The sequence below is a fragment of the Vipera berus genome, assembly GCF_964194415.1.
Source record: "Vipera berus genome assembly, chromosome: W".
NCBI classification, from domain to species: Eukaryota; Metazoa; Chordata; class Lepidosauria; order Squamata; family Viperidae; genus Vipera; species Vipera berus.
Window position 1 is genome coordinate 60,152,336 of NC_138210.1, and position 21,869 is coordinate 60,174,204.

The 21,869-nt window shown below is 37.0% G+C and overlaps 1 protein-coding gene across 1 annotated transcript; it reads left to right on the top strand.

Moving 5' to 3' along the window:
- Window positions 1-11,517: 11,517 nt before the first annotated feature.
- On the top strand, window positions 11,518-12,453 carry LOC308676344 (olfactory receptor 10AG1-like; the record flags this gene model as incomplete). The annotated part of the gene is made up of 1 exon (XM_081342153.1): window positions 11,518-12,453. One exon carries the CDS (start codon window positions 11,518-11,520, stop codon window positions 12,451-12,453), a length of 936 nt encoding a protein of 311 aa, XP_081198279.1.
- Between the last annotated feature and the right edge of the window lie 9,416 nt (window positions 12,454-21,869).

Genomic DNA, 21,869 nt, shown 5'->3' on the forward strand with positions numbered 1-21,869 from the left:
AGCCAATCTCAATGTATACATGGTTGTACTTTGACAACAAAGGTTCATTCATTCATCAGCAGTGTCCCAAGATCATGGGATAACCATTTGGAATCTTCCCAGCCAGCTTTCAACAAGCAAAGTCAATGGGGGAAGTTGGATTTACTTAATACAATTTGATTCACTCAATAGCTACAGCAATTCACATAACAATCAAGGCAAAAAGGTAGTAAAATCAGGCATGATTTGCTTAAGAACCACCTTGCTTAGCAATAGAAACTCTGATCTTAATTGTGGTTGTAAGCTAAGTAGTACCAATATCACGATGTACTTTTCCATCATTTCTATCATTCTGCAGAGCTTCAAAACCAGGTTGTTTCATTCTATTCCAGTGGATTCAAAAAGAAGTAAAAGAACCAGTGGTGGGATTCAGCCAGTTCGCACCACTTCGGCAGAACCGGTAGCTAATTTTTTGTTGCCCAGGCCCAGAATGGACTTCTGGAAGCGGAATCCACACAGAGAACCAATTGTTCACATATTTGAATCCTACCAATGAAAAGAACTACTACTTTCTTTAAAGCAGATGACATCATTTCATCATGGAAGGACACACTCACTACTCTCTTGATCTTAGCACTTAGCACTTCTTAGACTTACTGTATATACTACTTCCACAGTGCTTTACAGCCCTCTCTAAGCAGTTTACAGAATCAGCATATTGCCCTCAATAATCTGGGTCCTCATTTTATCAACCTCAGTGTGGTGTACTGGGTTCTTTTCTTGAAGGAAGAAACGAGGTGAGTGAATTCAGGCAGGAACATGCTTTTATTGAACATCAGGAACTGAATTGAGAAAAACAGGGCTGTGATGCAGCTATTTATACACTGGCCTCTAGGTGGCGGCCAATAGGTTTAAAGCAACCTATTGCCACCCTAGAGGCAGCCAATGGCAGCTCCGGAGATGAGTTGTTTGAGGAGCTGGGAGCCGTTAGCCAGCTTCTAGCTTAAGCAACCTTCCAGCATTTAAAACTAACGTGGTACACTCAGTAAAACAAGGCCCAATACATTACAGTCAGAAAGATGGAAGGCTGAGTCAACCTTGAGCCAGTGTGAATTGAACTGCCAAACTGCTGGCAATCGGCAGTCAGCAGAATTAGCTTGCAATCCTGTATTCTAACCCCTGTGCCATCATGGCTGTACTTGGTCAACCACTACTATAAATAAGCTAAACCAAACTATGATCAAAAAATCTTATATAAAAGCCATGAGAATTTTACATACTTTCTCAGGCTTCAGAAAATTAAAGTGTGGCATATATAAAAATAATTTTATTGTATGATATGTATAGATTCTTGTGATAGGATGTGCTTCTTTTGTTTTACATAGGTTAAAAATCATGCATTTTATTTGTTACAGTCAGAGATCAGTTTATTATACATGCTAGGCCTCAATTTTGACATGTTTCTGTCACAACAAATGATTATTTCTCTACATATTTCTCACTCCAAAATTAGGAGAGAGAAAGGATCTTCCAAACACAATCACCTAGATGTTCAGAGACCATTAATACTGTCCTTTGCATTACATAAACGACCTTTAAATGTCTCTTGAATTGGCCAGCTGCACAGAAAAACCACAATCATGTGTTGGTTGACAACTTCTTTCAATCAATATTCAGTCAGTTAATATGACTTTTAAAAATAATGAAAATAATTGTCTATAAGCATGTAGAAAGTTGGCAGAAAAAAAACAGACAAAGTGATTTTTTAACTCATGGCTGTATAATATGTATTTTCCATAACAGAACCATCCTTGCATGAACAGGGAGAGAAGGTGGGGTGGGAACAGACAACAAAAATTAGGATGGGGGAGAAGCATTAAATTATTGTGGAAAGGGAAAATTCCTACATATAATTGTGTTTTATGAGTCTTGTTTATTAATATCTAATAATGCATGTTGCTTTAGGACATGATTTGCATTTAAAGAGCCAAAGTATCCAATGCCCTCGTCCTATCAGAGGCTAAAAGAATCAAAAGAGAAAATGCTAAGTGAAAAAATGTTAATTATATATTTATTATAGTATATTGAAACGGCAACTCAGAACTCTTTCCTAACTTAGCGAATGGCCTTTGTTGTGACCTTGTTTACCTGAATGTTACTCTCACTATTTAGTGCCAACTCCCAAAGTGGCTTCTCCCAATAGCACATTCCAAGTCAAGATCCTGCAATTAGCTATAATTGAGAAGCAGATGCAACCAGGTACTCAATTATATCTTGAGTCAGACTTACAAAGTAAGTTTGGATTGAACTTTGACAAGGAGTTGATTAGTAGCCCAGAGACCAATTCTCAATTCCCTTGTCCACAGCTGTTCCCTCTCTTGCTTTGCTGTTTAATGAAAGCAATAAGCAAATATCAAGCTGCTGTCAGAAGAGACACAGAAGTGTTGTGCACAAAATTATTATGTACAAAGGTAAAGCATAGTTCAGTTTAACTTATACGCACGCACACACCTACCAACACAATGCAGGCCAGTGTAATCAGTTCTGCATTGCACACTTATGTGTTCTGACCAATCTAGGCATGGGGCAAACATCAGATTTTAGTGCAACTTAATTTTATGAAAGAGTGTATTTTTAATCAGTAATGTTCCTTGGTAATACCCATAAAGCAGAGGAATTTTCCTCTCAGAATACATTTCTTTAGATGTCAAAGACCTGAAAAGCTTTTTTCTAGTGTTGGTCAGCTTCTGTTTGTATTATGTCTACATATAAACACACAGTAAATGCATACACTGTACTATAATGAATACTAAGCAAGAACCCATTTTCTTAGGGATGTTTCTCAACATTATCTTAACATTTATTCTTCCAGTTCCTGACTTGGACATATATTTTAAGCTACACTGCCCCACTGGTTAGGCCCTGTTCTGCCTCAATGATGACACCATCCTTACAGTTTTAGTATGGGAGAATTCAAGGGCAGCAATTAATGAATTCTTCCACTGCAATTCCCCTTTGGCCCAGTGATACCTGCTAGGAGAAAAAAACCAACTAGTTTTAAAAGCATAGTGGGCCATATTGAGTGACTATGTGTGGGACAGGTACCTAGGAGAGAGGTTTATCTATCCTAAGTAATAGTTCATCCTAATGTACTCATATGAACAGGTGCAACGTTTTGCACACTGCTGGTGACCTCTCATTTGGGCAATTTCTGCACATAGATCTACTATTCTTCTGAGCTGGATCTGTTTAAGGACATGAACAGCACTCTTCTGGAAATGCATTAAATCCATACCAAAAAATATTAGCCCAGCTGATAGGTTGCATACCCAGCAGTAGGAATGCAGACTGAAGAATGAGGGAGTTGCCTCTCAAGTTCTTTCCCATTTCATTGAGTACCCTTTCATTTATGGACCTGACCTAGCTGTTTTTTGTTAACACAAGTTTAGCACTCTATATGTGTCAGACAAGCACTATATATGTGTCAGAAGTAGCTCAACTGATAGATTACAGGGGAAATATTTGCTGCATACAATGCAGGAAGTATGGGCCTAAACAGAAAAGAACAATTAGCAAACATTGCCAAGGAATAGATGTGCTGGCAATAAGTGGCCTTGGCCAAAACACCCAATTCATCTCATGACCTTTGGCTGCACCTGTCATTTGTCACTTGGATTACAAAGAGGAAAGTGCATTGCTTTGTCCGTTCCACTTTCCATTTATCCCAAACTGGTAAATGCTGAAAGAGAATGGCAATGAGTGGTCACAACTAGCAGCAGCTGGCAGCAACCCATAGAGAAATCAAAATTATGTTGAAGCAAGCAAAATGGCATACATACACGTCCTCCAAAAAATACTACCATGTGAAACCTTTGCTGGCGAAAGCAGTAGAAAATCTGTATATAAAACACTGCATATAACACAAGACAAAACTAAACAATTCTTAACTAAAGCATCCAATCCCGTCCTCTTTTCAAAAAAAGAGAAGTCTAATGCTCCTTTAAATAAATGCTAAATATATTATCTAAAAAATGTATTGTACAACTTTTCAATAAAAATAAATAAATAAATAAATAAATAAATGCTAAATATATATTTAAAAATAGCTTTTTAAAATTTTCTTTTGTTTATTAAATTTATATGCTGCCCATCTCGCAGATTAAGGTAACTCCACATGGTATACTGTCAGAATACATATCAGCTCCATATAGATAAGAATCTTATGTAATGCCTGTCAGGCATTTCATGGACAGATGATATCCACTAGAGCCAATTATTTGGTTTCTTCAGTTGCCTATGCCAAAATGGTCATGGAGCACAATGACCAAGAGAGCATGCCTGCAGCACCTAAAATGGGCAATATAAATTAGGCATATCCTAGTCCCTGATCAAATAATCCATGCTGTCTGAGGAATTCTGGAACAACTAAATACAGCCCTAGGTTTCCTCTGTGGTAGGTTCAGGATGAATTGAAGATAAGATGAGAGCAGAGCCTCTAAAATCAGCACAGCATATACACACTCTGGTTAGCAATATACAAGGTGAGCCCAAGGAGACTTCTACTTTTTCTTGTTAGCCTGGAGTCTTCCTGTCGTACCAATTTTGAATTTTAGATTTCTGGCAGACCGTTTCTCTAAATAATTCCTATGTTTGCAGATTTTTGTCCATGTGCTTCCTTTTTTCTGCCTCTTGCAAAGTTTTCTCATTCTTCCCCTTTCATGTTATAAAATTCTGACATTGCATTTTAAGTTGTAACCAATCAACAGTCATGATTATTTGTGAATATCTGTTATTTTGGCACTTCCTAGCATTTGTCCCACATAGTTTCAAGGTCTCCTTCTTTTTGCACTACTCATAGTGTCAAGGAGGAAACTTTGGCAGTTTTGTGCCTCTGCAGTTCAACTTGCCTTTAGATTAAGGGGGGGAGGTGTTATTTTCAAGTGGGTTAGATGGAGAAATAAAATGTCTACAATTCAGCTGAAGACCATGACAGTCTGAAACCTTTTCAAGGGTACCAGACCAGGTGTGGATTTGAAGCAGATGGCTCCCATAACAAAGTGAACTTATAAGACATTGGGGGTTTGGCTGGGAAAATTATTGTTTAAGTCCATGAATTGGAGTTGGAACCTCAGAGTTAGTTTTGCTTCGACATACCCACACAATGTATCCAATAAACAGTAAGATTTTCAGAGACAGAATGAACCTGGAGTTTTATTTGGTTTCTCAAGCTGGATGTTGACTCATAGTCACTCATGCCTTAGGTACCTCCAAACTGAACTGTTGCAATGCACTTTACATGGGGCTGCTCTTGTAGAGTATCCAGAAACTTCAACTGATCCAGGATGCAGTGATGTGGACAGTTATGTATGTTCTCTGAAGAGCACATAGTACACCTCTACTTTGTGGGTAGAGTAGATAGAGTAGAGTAGAGTAGAACAGAACAGAACCTTGGAGATCTTCTAGTCCAGCCCCCTGCTGAAGCAGGAGAACCTATACCATTTCACACAAGTGACTGTCTAGTCTCTTCTTGCTGCTGCCAACTTGCTTCTGGATCCAATTCAAGGTGCTGATTTTACTCTTTAAAGCCCTTCATGACATGCATTAGCTTCCCAATTACATTTGCCTATCCCATTAGATCTGGCTGGGAACCCATATTATTGGTACTCTCTTCCATGAACCTATATTCAGTGGGTCCCATAAGACAGGAATTCTCTGCCATGGCATCTGCCCCATGGACTATTTCCCCTTCCCAAAATCAGGTTAGCCCCAGCCCTGCAATCATGCTGGAAATTCCTGAAGAATTTGCTATAGCAAATGGCCCAGGAGTCCCAGGGAACCAGAGACATTCTTAGTTGGCTCCATTGTGGTTGATCTCCTGTTCTTTCAGTGGGGTTTTTATATTTTAAATTTGTTATTTATTTTTAATGACTTATAATTTTACAATCATTGGCTTTAAATCTGTTCTTATTGTTTGTTATACACTACCCAGAATCACTTCTTGTGAGATGGCTGGCTATATAAATTTGATATATTAATATATTATATTTATATTATTATATGATGCATTAGAATTAGTAATATTAGCATTATTTGATGTACCATTTCTGTATATTATGAGCAATTTGCAGTATTAATCTAATAAGATTAACAAGCATCAGTTAATGGAGCTATAATCAATAAATCTGATGTGCCATATTTGAGAATAGCATGCTCCTCCCTACTCATCCGCAAACAGGTATGTAGAGGAAGGAAGGAAGGAAGGAAGGAAGGAAGGAAGGAAGGAAGGAAGGAAGGAAGGAAGGAAGGAAGGAAGGAAGGAAGGAAGGAAGAGTTGTAGCTGATTTCTTTGCAGGAAACATACATTACCAAGAATCAAAAATAGAGAGTTATTGTAATTATTACTGTAAGACCACAAAAACCTACCCTGAATGCCTTTTCTTAAAAAAATCCACTTTTTTTAAAAAAAATAGGCCTTTACATTACACTTAAAAAAACAAAATAAGTATTACTAATGGAGGTCCCCAGGTTATGGTTAAAAGTCTTCATTTCACCTACAAGCAATCTAATTTATTTTTTTCTGGGCTTCTTTTCATTATTATTATTATTAATTATTATTAATTTAATTTCTATACCGCCCTTCTCCCGAAGGACTCAGGGCGGTGTACAGGGCAATAAAAATACAATAAAAGTACAAAATACAAAAGTTAAAAATAAGATTAAATAGAACTAGCCCATTACAATAAATAATTACAAATTACAAATTAAAATACCCCAAACCCATTAGACCAGGCCGGCTTGTTCAAATAGGTGAGTTTTCAGATCACGGCGGAAGGAGCGAAGGTCAGGAGCCATCCGGAGTTCAACCGGTAGCTGATTCCAAAGGGCTGGCACGCCCACAGAGAATGCTCTCCCCCTGGGGGCCGCCAGCCGACACTCTCTGACCAACAGCACCCTGAGGAGGCCCTCTCTGTGGGAGCGCACAGGACGAAGGGAAGTGGACGCCAGCAGCAGGTGCTCCCGTAAGTAATCTGGACCCATGCCATTTAGGGCTTTATAGGTAATCACCAGCACCTTGACTTTGTACTAAAATCAGATTATGTGTATCAAGTTCTGCACCATGAAGGAAGCTCCAGACAAACCTACTTCTCAATTTACTAGATTACAATTATCACAAATCTCCTTTATTCTTGTCCTAGTTCGTCTACTATTGACAAAATGCTCAGCAGTTTTTCCCAGCCACTGTCACAAAAGGTGTTTCAATCAACTGCTTCCAGGCATTTGAATATAGTTTTCAAAACACTGGAGTGCAGCTTTAGGCTTTCTTCCCTAATATTAATTTCGTGTGAGTTTACAATGACCTTACAAAGATGAAAAATATATCTGTATTGTAAACCAAGTGGTGCATTTTCCCTTCTCTCGTGTAGGACAATGTGCTCTGTATTACAAAAATCTGAATGACTAGAAGATATAGGAAACTCTCTTTGCTACAATTCAGTGATTATCACATTTTTTGCAGCATAGCTCTGGTAGCCTCAATAAATAGGTGGTTTAAGTTAAGATGATGTTTTAAACAAAGTTCACTTGTACGCCAATTGAAAAAAATGGTTTACATCTTTATTATTTTATATTTTTAATTTAATCCTTCAAGATTCAGTATAGCAGATTTTTGAGAACAGTTGGCTTTGTTGTGCTATGTTTTATTTATGCATTATATATAAGGGAGGGGACCTGGTCCAGGCATGGCAATACAAGTGTTAATATCTTTTTTCATCCATAGTTGCCATTCCAATTGCTTCCTGGAAACACATATCCAGAAATCTAAAAGGGATCTGCATATTACTCCATTCAATCTGCCTTTCATCTCTTGCACTATGAAAAGCAGATAATCTAACTAGAGATCTGATTTTGTCTAGTAGTTGGCACTAGGCTAGAAATCAGGAGACTGTGAGTTCTAGGTCCACTTGAGGAATGAAAACCTGGCTGGGTAAAATGGGAGGAAGAAAGAGTATAAAGTACGTCCATTGTCTTGAGTTATTTATAAAAATAATAAAACCGGGATAAAAAGGCAGGCATTCACATTCAAAAGTATGTTTTTCACAGTGTAAGAGATGAAAGGTAGATAGAATAGAGGAACAGGTAAACCCTAATCTAGATAAATTTAGATTGTGGATTTAGATTTTCTATAACCTAAATTATATTAGCTAGATTTAGATTAGCTAAATTAGGCTAGATAAAACAGATGAATATTCTTCTAATGTACTAGCCACCCTGGTATCCATTTAGCTGCATCTCCAGATATCTTGATCTGAACTCCAGGTGATATTGGAATTTCCTCACTGTATGGGGTATTAAGCTTCCTGTAATTTTTCTCAGAGAAAATTATGACATTCCTGTACAGTAATAACTCAGTCTAACCCAATTAAACCCATCATGTGAAACACCTGCCATTTATTAAAGCAAACAAAAGCCCTTCTCCTAAACTTTGGATGTAGTTCCAGAGGACTTTCCAAAATTCTCACTGAATTGCAATTTCTATTTAATAGAAAGGAGAAAGGGAAAATATTAAATGCACTGGAATAACATTATGCCCCTCTACCTTTATTGAGGTAGGCAAGAAAACATTGGGACACCAAGATCTCTTCTGAGCTATTCATATTCCTGATCACATTTGAGAAGATTAACTACTTATTCAGCTACATTCAAAAAGGCTGATAAACCAAAATTCCTCAGAAATCTGGATTTTTGTGATCAAACCTCAATATCTTGTTAGCAATTTGTTTATTTAATCTAGGTGAAATAAACTTAAATCTATTTTATTCCTATAGCAGTAAGCAATATAAACCTGAACCATTCACACACACACAAACAAACAAACAAACAATCCCCAGAACAGGGTCTAGGTAGGACAACTCACTGCAGACAACTCACTGCAGCCAAATCACTGTAGGACAACTCACTGCAGGACAAAAGTTATACAATATTGAAGAAATGGTGGAATAGAATCAGTAAAGAAAGGATACAAAACAATAGACAAAATGAAATGTGAATGACAAAAATAATAAAAAAATATTTTAAATAATTAAATAGAACTGTTGAATTGTCTCATGGCAAGTTGGCCAAGGTGAGTTGTCCTATTCCACCCGGAACATGGGCTGGGAGCTGTGGCAGCCAAAAAGAACTGGTGCATTTATTCCTCCTGCTGCTCATAAGAACAACCTTGTTTCTTACACAGTGTTATCTCTCCCCCCCACATATATAAGCTTTAGTAGTATCTTAACACAAATATTGTACACAGATAAAACTTTAAATGGCTTAAGCTTTTTGAAGCTTTTTCTCTCTGTACTATGAACCTGGCTGGTATTTGGCTACCATGGGGATACGTTATACCTTTATACACCACAAACATGCTCTCAAATGGAAAAAGCTGAGAACTTTTAAAGGTTTTTTTTCATCCCTTATCTTAGTCTCTTGTTCCCAAGGGCTATCAATTCCTATGGAACATCCATAGACAGCTTTTCTACGATGAACACCTATACAGACTCTAGATATCTACAGATCTCTGTAAAGAGGTGACAGGAAAAATTTGCTAATGAGGACCATCAGGACAAAATGCAGCTAGAGCAGAAAATAGAAACATGTCAGCTATAAAAATAGTAAATTTTCCTCATTCTCTTTGGTACTTTAGTAAGAATTTTTGAGAGAAATTAACCCAAGTCTATTTTTCCCATAAAATTTACTCATCCATTACTTTGATTTCCTTTGTTTATATGATTGCCAATCAAAGCAATCAGTCTCTCATTTCTTCCTTTTGAAGGTAGCATAGGTTTGTTTAGCCCTTAAGGGTGACAACATCAGAGGTAAGTGATTTCATTCTACTTTCTTGGCTGGTATTTGGATATCCAATAAAAATAACTGGACTTCTTTTTTTTTAAGGATATGCAATGGTAGAATGATATCACTTCAAATAAATAGATAGAAGATAGAGATTTGTAACAATTTGTGGCACGTTCCTCTGTGGCATATGATTTTGTTTAATCTTACATAATTCTAGATACTAGAGGCTCCAAGTTCTGAGACAAAAAGTGATTCCAGTTCCTAGCACTGTGCATACAGGCTAATTACCTTTCTTGAAAGTTTTTAAGAGTAGGAAAGAAAAGAGAGAAGGAAAACACAAAATAATTGCAATTGGAAAGTGAAGCTGATTGTAAAAACCTCATGAAAGTCCCTGAACAAAGAAGGTAAGTTATATAATTAAAGAAAATCAGGGTACACTTTCATAGCTCATCAATAGGAAGTCAAATGAATTTTGTCCACTTCCAGAGACTAATTTACTGCCAAGATTTACAGCATAGTATAATTCTAAAGTAACAGTGATGATACTAGTGGGAAAGAAATGAAATATATTTGGACTTTAGATGTAGTGCATGCTAGAAGTGCTAGAAATGATTAATTCTGCAAAAATGCACAGCAAAGATACATAGAGTACAATATTATTATTAAATGATTAATGTACCAGACTAGAAAGTGGGAGACCATGAGTTCAAGTGCCGCCTTAGTCATGAAAGACAGCTGACTGAGTTTGGGCCAGTCACTTTCTCTCAGCCCACCCCACCCCACAGGGTTGTTGTGGGGAAAATAGGAGGATGAAGATGTGTTTGTAAAAATAATAAAGGTAGGATACAAATAACATGACATAACAACATAACATAACAATAAATAAATACTGCATTTTTCCTATATTATAAGATGGATATATATTTTTTCATTTTAAAAAGGATACTCTAAAGTTAAAGGCACAGGAAAGACTTCCCTGCTCAAATTAATATTATCCAGTTTTCTTAACATCCTGTGGTGAAAATTTCAGAGGATGCTAAGAGGGGGTTCAGCGAACATAAACATATTACCCTGATCACACTTACATGAACACGCTACTGAAATTAACAAGTTATTACCAATATTATTGATAATTTAAGAAACAATGAAGTTTATTAAAAGGTCCAATGATCTTTACACCAAAAGATGCACAGCATTTCATTTGATCCTAGATACAATTATCTATAAAAAATCTGTATAATAGTACACATTTTTCAATGTCAAAGTGAGGTGGGCACAAAAGCTGATGATTAGGAAATTGAAATTATTGAAATGACTTCTGCATTTTTGTTATTTTCTGACCCAAGATTGCTTCTTGCTTTCCTTCCTGAGGATTTATTCAGGCTAGATTTTATTTGATTTAGCCTATAAAAGTGATTTGGAATTAGATGTGCTGATGAATAAATTTTGTAGGCAACTTCAGTTTCCTATGAAAATATCTTGGAGAAGTGAAGGGATCAAGAACAACATTTCACAACTTGCTGGATTGAAATTCCAAGAATGTCTTAATACCACAGTGGTGAGATAAATGTTGAGAGTTTCAGTCTGACACATCTGAAAATACTAAGTTTTGGAAGGGTAGTTTAAGAGTTTTGATTTTTTAATTAGATAAGAATTCACACTCTCTGAAGTCCTTCTTTTTCACTTCCCTTTGGTCTTTTCTAGATGAATGCTGAGCTGGCCAGGCACTGGGAGAATAAAAGTGCTGTGAATGAGTTTGTTTTACTGGGATTTCGTGAGCACCCCATGCTCTTCTTTGCTGCCTTTCTTGCTATCTATCTGACTGTCATTCTAGGCAATGGCCTTGTTGTGATTGTGACAACAAGAGATCCTGCCCTCCATACCCCTATGTATTTTTTTCTAAGAAGTTTATCAGGACTTGAGGTATGTTACACTTCAGTCACTCTTCCCAAAATGATAGCCAGCCTGGCCACAGGAGACCATTCCATTTCTTTGGAAGCCTGTGCCTCCCAAATGTTCTTCATGCTCTTCCTGGGTGGTGCTGAGTGTTTCTTACTAACTGCCATGGCCTACGATCGCTATCTTGCTATTTGCCTGCCCCTGCAGTATATGACCATAATGAATCAAAGAATGCTCATAGGACTGGTGTCTGGTTCTTTTGTTCTCAGTTTTCCGATGCAGTTGGTACAAATTGGACTCATCTTCTCCCTTCCCTTCTGTGGCCCCAATGAAATGGACCACTTCTTCTGTGATATGCCGGCAGTCCTCAGTCTGGCATGTGCTGATGTCTCCACCAATGAGTTGATAGTATATATGGAGAATGTTATATTTGCTCTGGTTCCTCTAGTTGTCATCTTAACTTCCTACTTCTATATCACCAGGACTATATTGCACATGCCATCATCCATGGGGCGCCAGAAGGCTTTTTCCACTTGTTCATCTCATGTGATTGTGGTCAGTCTTTTCTATGGCTCAGGAATGTTGGTATACCTACATCCCCAAACGACAGATTCTGTTAAGATTGACAAGCTACTTTCCCTGCTCTACACAGTCATCATTCCACTTTGCAACCCCCTTATCTACACTTTGAGGAATAAGGACGTAAAGGCTGCCCTGAGAAGGCTCTTTAGTAATAAATAGTCTTTTGATGTAGGCAAGGATAGTGTTGAAGACATCAGCTGAACACTTCTCTTGCTTTTAGAATCTTCAAAGCCAGCAAGATACTGTATATCTTCTGAAAAAATAAGGCAGACTCCACAGCATGCTTATTTTGCCATAGGTCTTATTTCAGTTCTAAAAATTTAATCAACCCCTTAATTCTACATTACTAGTAAAATTCAATTTGCCCTATAGCTTTAGTGTCAACCAAACATTCTTGCTAAATTAGTTCAGGCTATAGCTGATAGGGTTAGCACTGAAAATGTGCAATTACATGGAATGATAGATGCATGGGAAACTCTCTTGCAGAACCATCAGATTGGTCCAGCAATTTTTAGTGGCATTTTAACATCTGGAATTCTTCTCCTGCTCACTACTGGTTTTTAGGCCAGGATTTAAAATAAAATCTGTTCCATTGAGGCTTCATATATTAGTTGGTGTTGTTAGAGTTAATTAACTGGAGTTTTATCTGTTTTGTTTTTAAATGTTTTCTTGATCAAGGGTAATAAGAAGCAATTGTTTTAAATATGATTGGAGAGGTACCCAACCAATGGCTGGGTTAATATGACATATTAAAGCAACCCAGATACACTTCATCATGGCTTAAAGTGATGGATGAAATCAGATCACAGGAACCCAAGTTTCCATCATCTGAAATGGTATGGCCTGATTTCAGTATAAGATTCCTATGAAAGGATAAAGGTCATCAATCATCTGCTTTTGGTGGTTTCTTTTAACAAAGCAATTTGTCATATTGTAATAGCATTTATGACTTTTGTGGATGTTCCTTGTGATTCTTCATTCAGTATTTTCTCTGGGTAGGCCTCTCCAAGTGGGTTGCTATAACAATGTGTCTCAGATATTTCAAGAAGGTTAACATCTGGTAATACTGAGATGGTGTGCTCCAAAGGATATAGACTAGGGTTTTTCAACCTTGGCAACTTGAAGATGGATGGACTTCAACTCCCACAATTCCCCCAGCCAGCATCTGGGAATTCTGGGTGTTGAGGTACACAGATATTCAAGCTGCCAAGTTTGAGAACCACTGACATAGATGATGAGCAAAGATGGCTGAAATTTATCTCCCCCTCCAGTTCAGGAGATAGCAAGACAGTTTTGTGTGCAAGTCAGAAATGAAAGGTCGACCTTGTAAGAATGAGAAGACATTGGCTGAGTTCATATCTCTTCTTTTCAACCAATCCTGCTATGATAATGCTCTATTGCATATCTATGAACTCACTCCAATTTGTTAATAATGTCTTTTCTTCTAGAGTTTTTTTGTTTTTAAGTTGCAACTAAAATGGCATTTAGTCAAGGGAAAGCTTTAGCATTCTACAGATTTCTTTATCATTCTGGACATTGAATAACAAAACGTGAAACAAGGGGGCAGTAGTGGGAATAGCAAAATTAATGTTGGGATTTTTTCCCCTCAAAGTCTGTAATTAACAACAAGGGTTAGGGTTTCACATCCTTCTTTAATCTTCCATTTACGTCTTGACAACCTCAAGGTCCCTTGATCACATGATGGTGGCCTGATTCTTTTTTTCCTACTCAGTATGTAAAGTCTCATTCCTTTTCTTCTTCCTGAAAATACTGCTGAAAATACTGCTTCTTCCTGAAAATACTGCTTTTTCACACCTAAGCTGATTCCACTAAATTAATAATGTGTGAATTTTTCTTAGTGCTGTTCCATCAAATTTCAGGGTGGTCAATCGACATGATACAAACTGTAGCCCTGTGTCTTGACCAAGTGGGGGATCATCTTACCTTCCCTTGGGTCATTTAGTTCTGGATATACGAGTCATGCTACTGATCAGTAAACTGGAAATATTGGCATATAAGCAATAAAGGAATGAAAATGAAAAGAACTCTTTGGATCTTGCTCAAGAGATCCTTTGGTTTTAATTCAGCAGTGGAAACGTACACAAATAAGCAAAAGGCAATTTTGATTTTCCAAGTATTAAATATCTCTGTTTTGAGATATTTGTTTATTTGGGGTTTCCTTCATTTCCTATTTTCTGAAGAGGTTGGTACAGAAAGCCTGAGTTGACGGTCCTCCTTTCTGGTTGTATGCTGAATCACTTATAGTTCAACCAGCACCTCTTTGCAATTTTTCCCATTGAGGATTTTTTTTGCATCTGAGTAAATATTAAAGCTTGTCAGCAGAGAGCACTGTAGGACATAAAAAAAATACTGTATTATAATTACCATCAGTAAAGGGAAGTTATTGCTCAAATAAAGTAGCAGTTATCTGTCAGTTAAGGTGCTTGGTTTTTTGTTTTGTTTTGTTTTTTGTTTTGTTTTGTTTTTTGCTCCTGAACCATGACTGTAATTTTTATATCTCTGACTAAGTATACCGACAAAAGCCTCCTTCCAGCTCATTAAACTATTGTCAACCAACTTACAGGTAAGTTTATTTTAAAGAAAAATTTAAATATAAGTGTATTGGTATTTTACATTTGTACCCCCTCCTCTTGTCCCCCCACCAGAAGCTCACAATAGTATCCCAGAAAAGTTCCCAGAGTCAAGCTGGGAACTTGCTAAACGAAACATTAACAACTTAACACAAACACCCCCTATATATTGAGCCCATGTTATTTAATGCCAAAATTACAAAGGATTAAGATCAATCTCAGGAATATGCATAGCCTAGTCATGCTTCAAGAAGATTCAAAGTACGGCTATAAGGTTGGTGTTTCCCAAAGTTGAACTTTACTAAGCATCCCTTTTCCAGTGCCCCTGTGAAGCAACTATTTTTTAATAAATATTTTTATTAAAAGAAGATTTTATGTAAGATTAAAAACTGCCGATATATAAAAGGAAAAGTAGAAAAAAGGAGCTATAAAAGAAAAAAAATGAGAAAAAATTATCTGAATGACTTCCAGGCTTCTTTTCAATAGTTACAGAGTAATTTCCACCTCCATCCTCTCTTAATATATATTATAATTCTTTCTTTCCATAAACAAACCTGCTTAACCAATAAATTACAACATCACCTATTCTTTTTTATCCATTTACAACAAAAAGTCCATAAAGGGTTTCCATTCCTTTATATTGTTGTTCTGTCAATAAAAAAGTCAATTTAGCCATTTCTGCAAGCTCTACCATCTTTGCAATCCATTCTTACATTATGGGTATACTTTGTGCCAGAGGATGTGGATCTCCAAAAATGGCAGCATGCAACCTTAAAATTAATTATAATATTTTATTTGAATTAAAGCATCATTCATCTTCCATAGAGCCAGTTGTTCAAACTGTAGTTGAAGGCAAACTCTTTTTTCTCAACCTTTTTTTTAATTATAATTATTAGTGGTGTCTCCAAGATGCAAGTTCTATGTCCTTTCACCAGTCATTCAGGAATTAAAAATGCGTGGTGGTTCTCTCTAAGAATCAAAATGTCCTGTATACTGACTTAAAGCCTAAATATTTCTGATTTATAGCCTTTAATTGAGGTGTATAGCTCATTCCACCAGGAAAATGTCAATTCAGCAGCTCTTTTAACTAAAGCACCATTTTCAGAAATTTGTACAGCAATGACTTGGTTGTCCTTTTACCACATTTGTCAATAATTATATAATTGATAATTATATTAATTATAATAATTATAATAATTATATAATAGGGACGTGGTGGCTCAGTGGGTTAGGACGCTGAGTTTGTCGATCAGAAGGTCGGTAGTTTGGCGGGTCAAACCCCAAGTGCCGCGTAACAGAGTGAGCGCCTGTTACTCGTCCCAGCTTCTGCCAACCCAGCAGTTCGAAAGCACGTAAAAATGCAAGTAGAAAAATAGGGACCACTACGGTGGGAAGGTAACAGCGTTCCGTGCGCCTTTGGCGTCTAGTCATGCCGGCCACATGACCACGGAGACGTCCTCGGACAAGCGCTGGCTCTTTGGCTTTGAAACGGAGATGAGCACCAGCCCCTAGAGTCGGAAATGACTAGCATGCATGTGCGGGGGAACCTTTACCTTTATATAATTGATACATATGCATCTATTGTAACTCCTTTTGTAAAATGAGTTTTACAACATATGGTTTCACCTTATTAAAATAGGTTTGCCTCAAAAAAAGGTATAATTAAAAAATGCCTTAGCAATCATTGGCTCTGGTTCTAACACGTGTGGTTGTCTCCCTTAAAACAAACAGAGAAAAGAACATTAGATACTTAGACTAAAATTTATTTCCAGCTTGCTGTGACAGAAACATATGCCTCCATCTTCGAAGTGTCTGGTGAGGGAAACTCCCCTTGTTCTATTGTTGTTTTATTATGGGGATTTTTCTTCATTTATCTTCTTGTTTTGTCATCTCAAGTATCTTGATAGTTGTGCTTGCCACAGAAGAGGCTGGAAAGAATGAGGAAACAGACTAAAAATATAAGTAGAGTGTAATGTATTGGGCCTGTTTTGCTTGAACTGTACCACGTGTCTTGATTGCTGTTGGAGATTGCTTAATCAGGGAGTTGAGTAACGGTCGCTGGCTCCTCAGACAAACAGTCTCCAGGACCACCATTGGTTGGCTCAAGGGCAGCAATAGGCTCCTTCAACCCTATTGGCTGCTGCCTAGTGGCCAGCACTATAAATAGCTGCATAGAAGCCTTGGTTAACAGTTCAGTTCCTGCATTCAATAAAGCATGTTCCTGCCTGAACTCTCTTGCCTCATCTCCTGCTTGCTGCAAAGAACCCAGTACACAACACCGAGTACCCTGCTTTCCTGAGCAATAAGAGATTAACTAATTCCATTGATGCTTCCTATATTAAACAGGAAGTAGCCTTCATCATAAATATCCAATGTTCCAATCTGTTGCTGTGTTAAATATATTTACCAATCTATTGATATGTGCTTTACATAACTTTACATAACTTTACATAACTTTATAAATAGATTGCTGTTCTTTAGAAGAACAGTAAAGGGAAGAAAAAAGTACACAGGTCCATGAAATCAAGTAGGAATTTCTGATGATTACCTAAAAGTTATTCTCATGTAATGATAGCTTGTTTGGTGACCTTTCAAACTTATTACTGATCCTTGAAATTCCAACCATTGCAGCACCCTTGTGGTCACATGACTGCAATATCACAGTATTCCAAGGTCAAGTGGTATGGAGGAATCTCCAGGTACAATAGGAGAATGAGTGAACAGGCTGGTGAGCTTGCTGAGAACAAACTAAGGCCAGCCGCCTTCCCCCCCACCCCCTGAATTCCTGAAGCCTTTATCTGGCTGTTCCCAAGAGAATGTAGTCAGTCTGGTGAGATTCTTGTAAATAGGTAGGCAACAATAAAAAGCAACTCTGATCAGCTTGCAGTGTTGTTCTGGTTTCTTGTTCCTGTAACTATTTACAAGCTTCTTGACAGTCCCAACTGCCATCTTCTACCTAGAGGTGAAAATTGTGAGAAACATTATAGATCCTGCTGAAGAATTTTTCTCTCTTTAACTCTGTGGTGAGATTACAAAAATGAGAAAGAGGCCAGCTGCAACTTTCCTTGTATTTTATACATGTGGAGAGATGTATATTTAGTTCCACAACAATATTAGGGAGTATCTTATTTTTCTCTTTTCCAAAACTGTTCCACACAAACAGAAATCAACGGTGGATGAGAGAACTGTAAAAGAAATCAACCTAATCCATAATCACACATTCACAGCAAACCAAGGTAGAGGTTACTATGTTGTTTCCATGCTGTCTAAACATGTCCATTATTGGGTAGATGGTAGAAGAGACTCTAAGAATGAGATTTGGGGGCCTAAGGAAGTTACAGGGGTCCTGGCAGACGTGCTCCAGAAGCTTCGGGATGCCAAGAATGGCGACTATGTTCCTAACCTGGAATGTTAATGGAAGAGAAAGAAAGTTTTTCAATATTTAAAACAATTTAAGACTGACGTTATTTGCTTGCAAGAAACGCATATTAGGGTTATGGACCAAAAGTACTTGTTGAATTCAAGGTTGGGTACGCAATTTATTGCTTCTGCAATGAATAAGAAAAATGGAGTGGTTATTTATGTTAAGAATACTCTGACAGCGGAACTAATTGAAGTAGATAAGCAAGGAAGATATGTTATGATAGATTTGCTGTTAGAAGGCAAAAAAACGCTTTTAGTTGGACTGTATGCTCCAAATCAACAAGCTGACTTTTATAGTTCACTACATACAAAGATTACCCAGTTGGATTATAAATCTTTTATTTTTATGGGAGATTGGAATGGTGTCTTGGATGTACAGCTGGACAAATCGGTTTTTTTTAAACATGCCCCGAGTCATGCTAGACTGCCTAAATCTTTTTTTGAAATGAAGGATGATCTGGAATTACGAGACATTTGGCGTGAAACGCATTTATTATACTTTTTTTTCTGATAGACACCAATCTTTTTCTAGGATTGATTTTATATTACTGACTAATGATTTTTTTTCTAGGATTAAGAAGATAAAGATCTGTGCAAGAACTATATCTGACCATAGTCCAGTCTGGTTAGAGATCAATAAGGACAATAGAGATAGGCGCTCCTGGCGCGTAAATGAGAATTTGTTTAGAAATCAGAGAAATGTGGAAGAATGCAAAAAGCAGATGAAAGACTTTTTTGAAATTAATATGAACAAGGATACTTCTATGGACATGGTTTGGGATGCTAGCAAAGCTTATATGAGAGGGGTGTTAATATATAGGAATAATAAATACAGACGTAATATGGAAATTAGGAGGAAAGAACTGGAGAATGAAATTAGGGAAAAAGAAAAGGCCCTAATTTTGAATCCATCGGATGTGAAGATTAAAGAGGTTATTAACTTGTTAAGAGGACAATTTGATAAGTTGATGGCTGATCAGGTGGCAACTAACTTACGGTTTGCTAGGCATAACACTTTTTGCAATGCCAATAAACCAGGTAGGTGGCTAGCTTACAGGTTAAGGAAAAAACAAAGGGCCTCTAACATAGATAAAATTGAATACAAAGGAAAGGTTGTGTTTCAACAGGATCTTATCAAGGAAGCCTTTGTGGATTTTTATTCTAAACTATATGTTAAGGAGAAGATTAATGAAACAGATATTGATGTATATTTGAAGAATGCTAGCATCCCGGTTCTTACACAGGAACAAAAGGAGGAGATTAATCAATTGATAACAGAAGAAGAAATTTTTATAGCAATTAAGGAATTGAAGTTGGATAAAGCGCCAGGTACGGATGGTCTGACTGCGGTCTACTACAAACATCTTCAATTGGAGCTGATAAAGCCATTAAGGGAATTGTTTCAGACAATTCAGAAGGGGGGAAAGGTGCCTCCGTCTTGGAGAACTGCTTTTATTTCTTTGATTCCGAAGGAAGATCAAGATGCTACTCAAGTAAAAAACTACAGACCAATATCACTTTTAAATACAGACTACAAGATATTTGCTAAGGTATTAGCTAATAGATTGATGAGGGTTTTGCAACAGATGATTCATGGGGATCAAACCGGGTTTATTAGTGGTAGACAAATGAAAAATAATGTGAGGCATATAGTTGATGTGGTGGAGTTTTTGGAAAGGAACAACCAGATCCCTGCGGCGCTAATTTTTTTAGATGCTGAAAAAGCTTTTGATCAATTGAATTGGCAATTTTTGATGAAAGTTTTAGATAAAATTAATTTTGGGGATAAATTTTTACAACCAACTAGGGCATTATATCAAAAACAAACTGCCCGAATAATAGTTAACAATAGTCTGACTGAAGTATGCAATATTGAGAAGGGCACAAGACAAGGGTGTCCGTTATCACCTTTATTATTTGTTTTAACATTGGAGATATTATTGATAAAAATATGGAACTCGGAAAAAATTAAGGGTATTCAAATTAGAGATCAGGATTATAGATTGAGGGCGTTTGCAGACGATCTGGTTGTTACGGTGACTCAGCCAGAAAGCTCTGTTGTGGACCTGATGGAGATAATAATGCAATATGGGAAGGTTTCTGGATTTAAGGTTAATGTACAAAAAACAAAAATTTTGGCCAAAAATATGACAATACCGCAAAAGGCCCTTTTAGAAGGATTAACTGGATTTGAGATTGTTAAAAGGGTTAAATATTTGGGGGTGTATCTGTCAGCCTCAAATGCAAAGTTATATAAAAATAATTATGAAAAGTTATGGGGAAAAATTCAAAAAGAATTGGAGAGTTGGGAAAAATTGCAATTGTCTTTACTGGGAAGAATTGCAGCAGTGAAAATGAATGTCCTGCCTAAATTTTTATTTTTATTCCAAATGATACCGATTCTTAAAAAAGATTCTAATTTGGAAGAATGGCAACGGGGTATCAATAAATTTGTGTGGGCAGGGAAAAGGCCACGAATTAAACTTAAGATTATGCAGGATACTCGTGAAAGAGGTGGTCTTAAAATGCCTAATCTTAAATTATATTATTAAGCTGCTGCGTTGTCAGGAATAAGTGATTGGATTAATTTGACACAAAGGAGATTATTAAATCTTGAGGGCCACGACTTGTTATTTGGCTGGCATGCATATTTGTTGTATGATAAGAAGGTAGATAATGTATTTAAAGTGCATATTTTAAGACAGGCATTGTTGAGAGTTTGGAAGAAGTATAGACATAAGTTAGACTGCAAGATGCCGTTGTGGGCAATCCCGAAACATGCAATAGAAAACATAAATGTAGGCTTCAAACATGATGTGACTACGTATAAGGAGATCTTAAGTTTGGAAAGGAACGTCTGGTGTTTGAAGCCGTACAATCTTTTGCGAGATGAGAAGATTGTTCAAACTTGGTTCCAATATACTCAATTACGTGCCAGGTGGAAAGAAGATCAGAAAATTGGTTTCTCAATGACTGATGAAAATTTGATAAAGCAAATTAGAAATCAGGGTCCAGCACATATTAAACGGATTTATCTTGCATTGATAGATATTGACTCAGAAACAGAACTTGTTAAAGACTGTATGATAAAATGGGCCCAGAATATCCAAGAGGTTATTACAATGGATACTTGGGAAAAGATCTGGGTGAGGAACGTAAAATTCACGCAAGCCCAAAACCTAAGAGAGAACTTTTATAAAATGTTTTATAGATGGCATTTAGATCCTAAAAAGCTTGCAAGTATGTATCCGAATTATCAACCTAAATGTTGGAGATATGGTGGTGAAGATGCAACGTATTTTCATATATGGTGGACCTGCAAAAAGGTTAAGGCTTTTTGGATAAAAATTTGGTGGAATATGCAGAAGATCTTTAAGCAAAGGATAAAGTTTTGTCCGCAATTGTTTTTGCTGGGCATAATTACAGATGCTACTGTTGTGGACATTAAGTTGATGTTGAATTTAATTACAGCAGCAAGACTCTTAATAGGTCAATATTGGAAAAAGGAGGAACTGCCGACTATAGAAGAATGGACTCTAAAGGTTTCTGACCTGGCGGAAA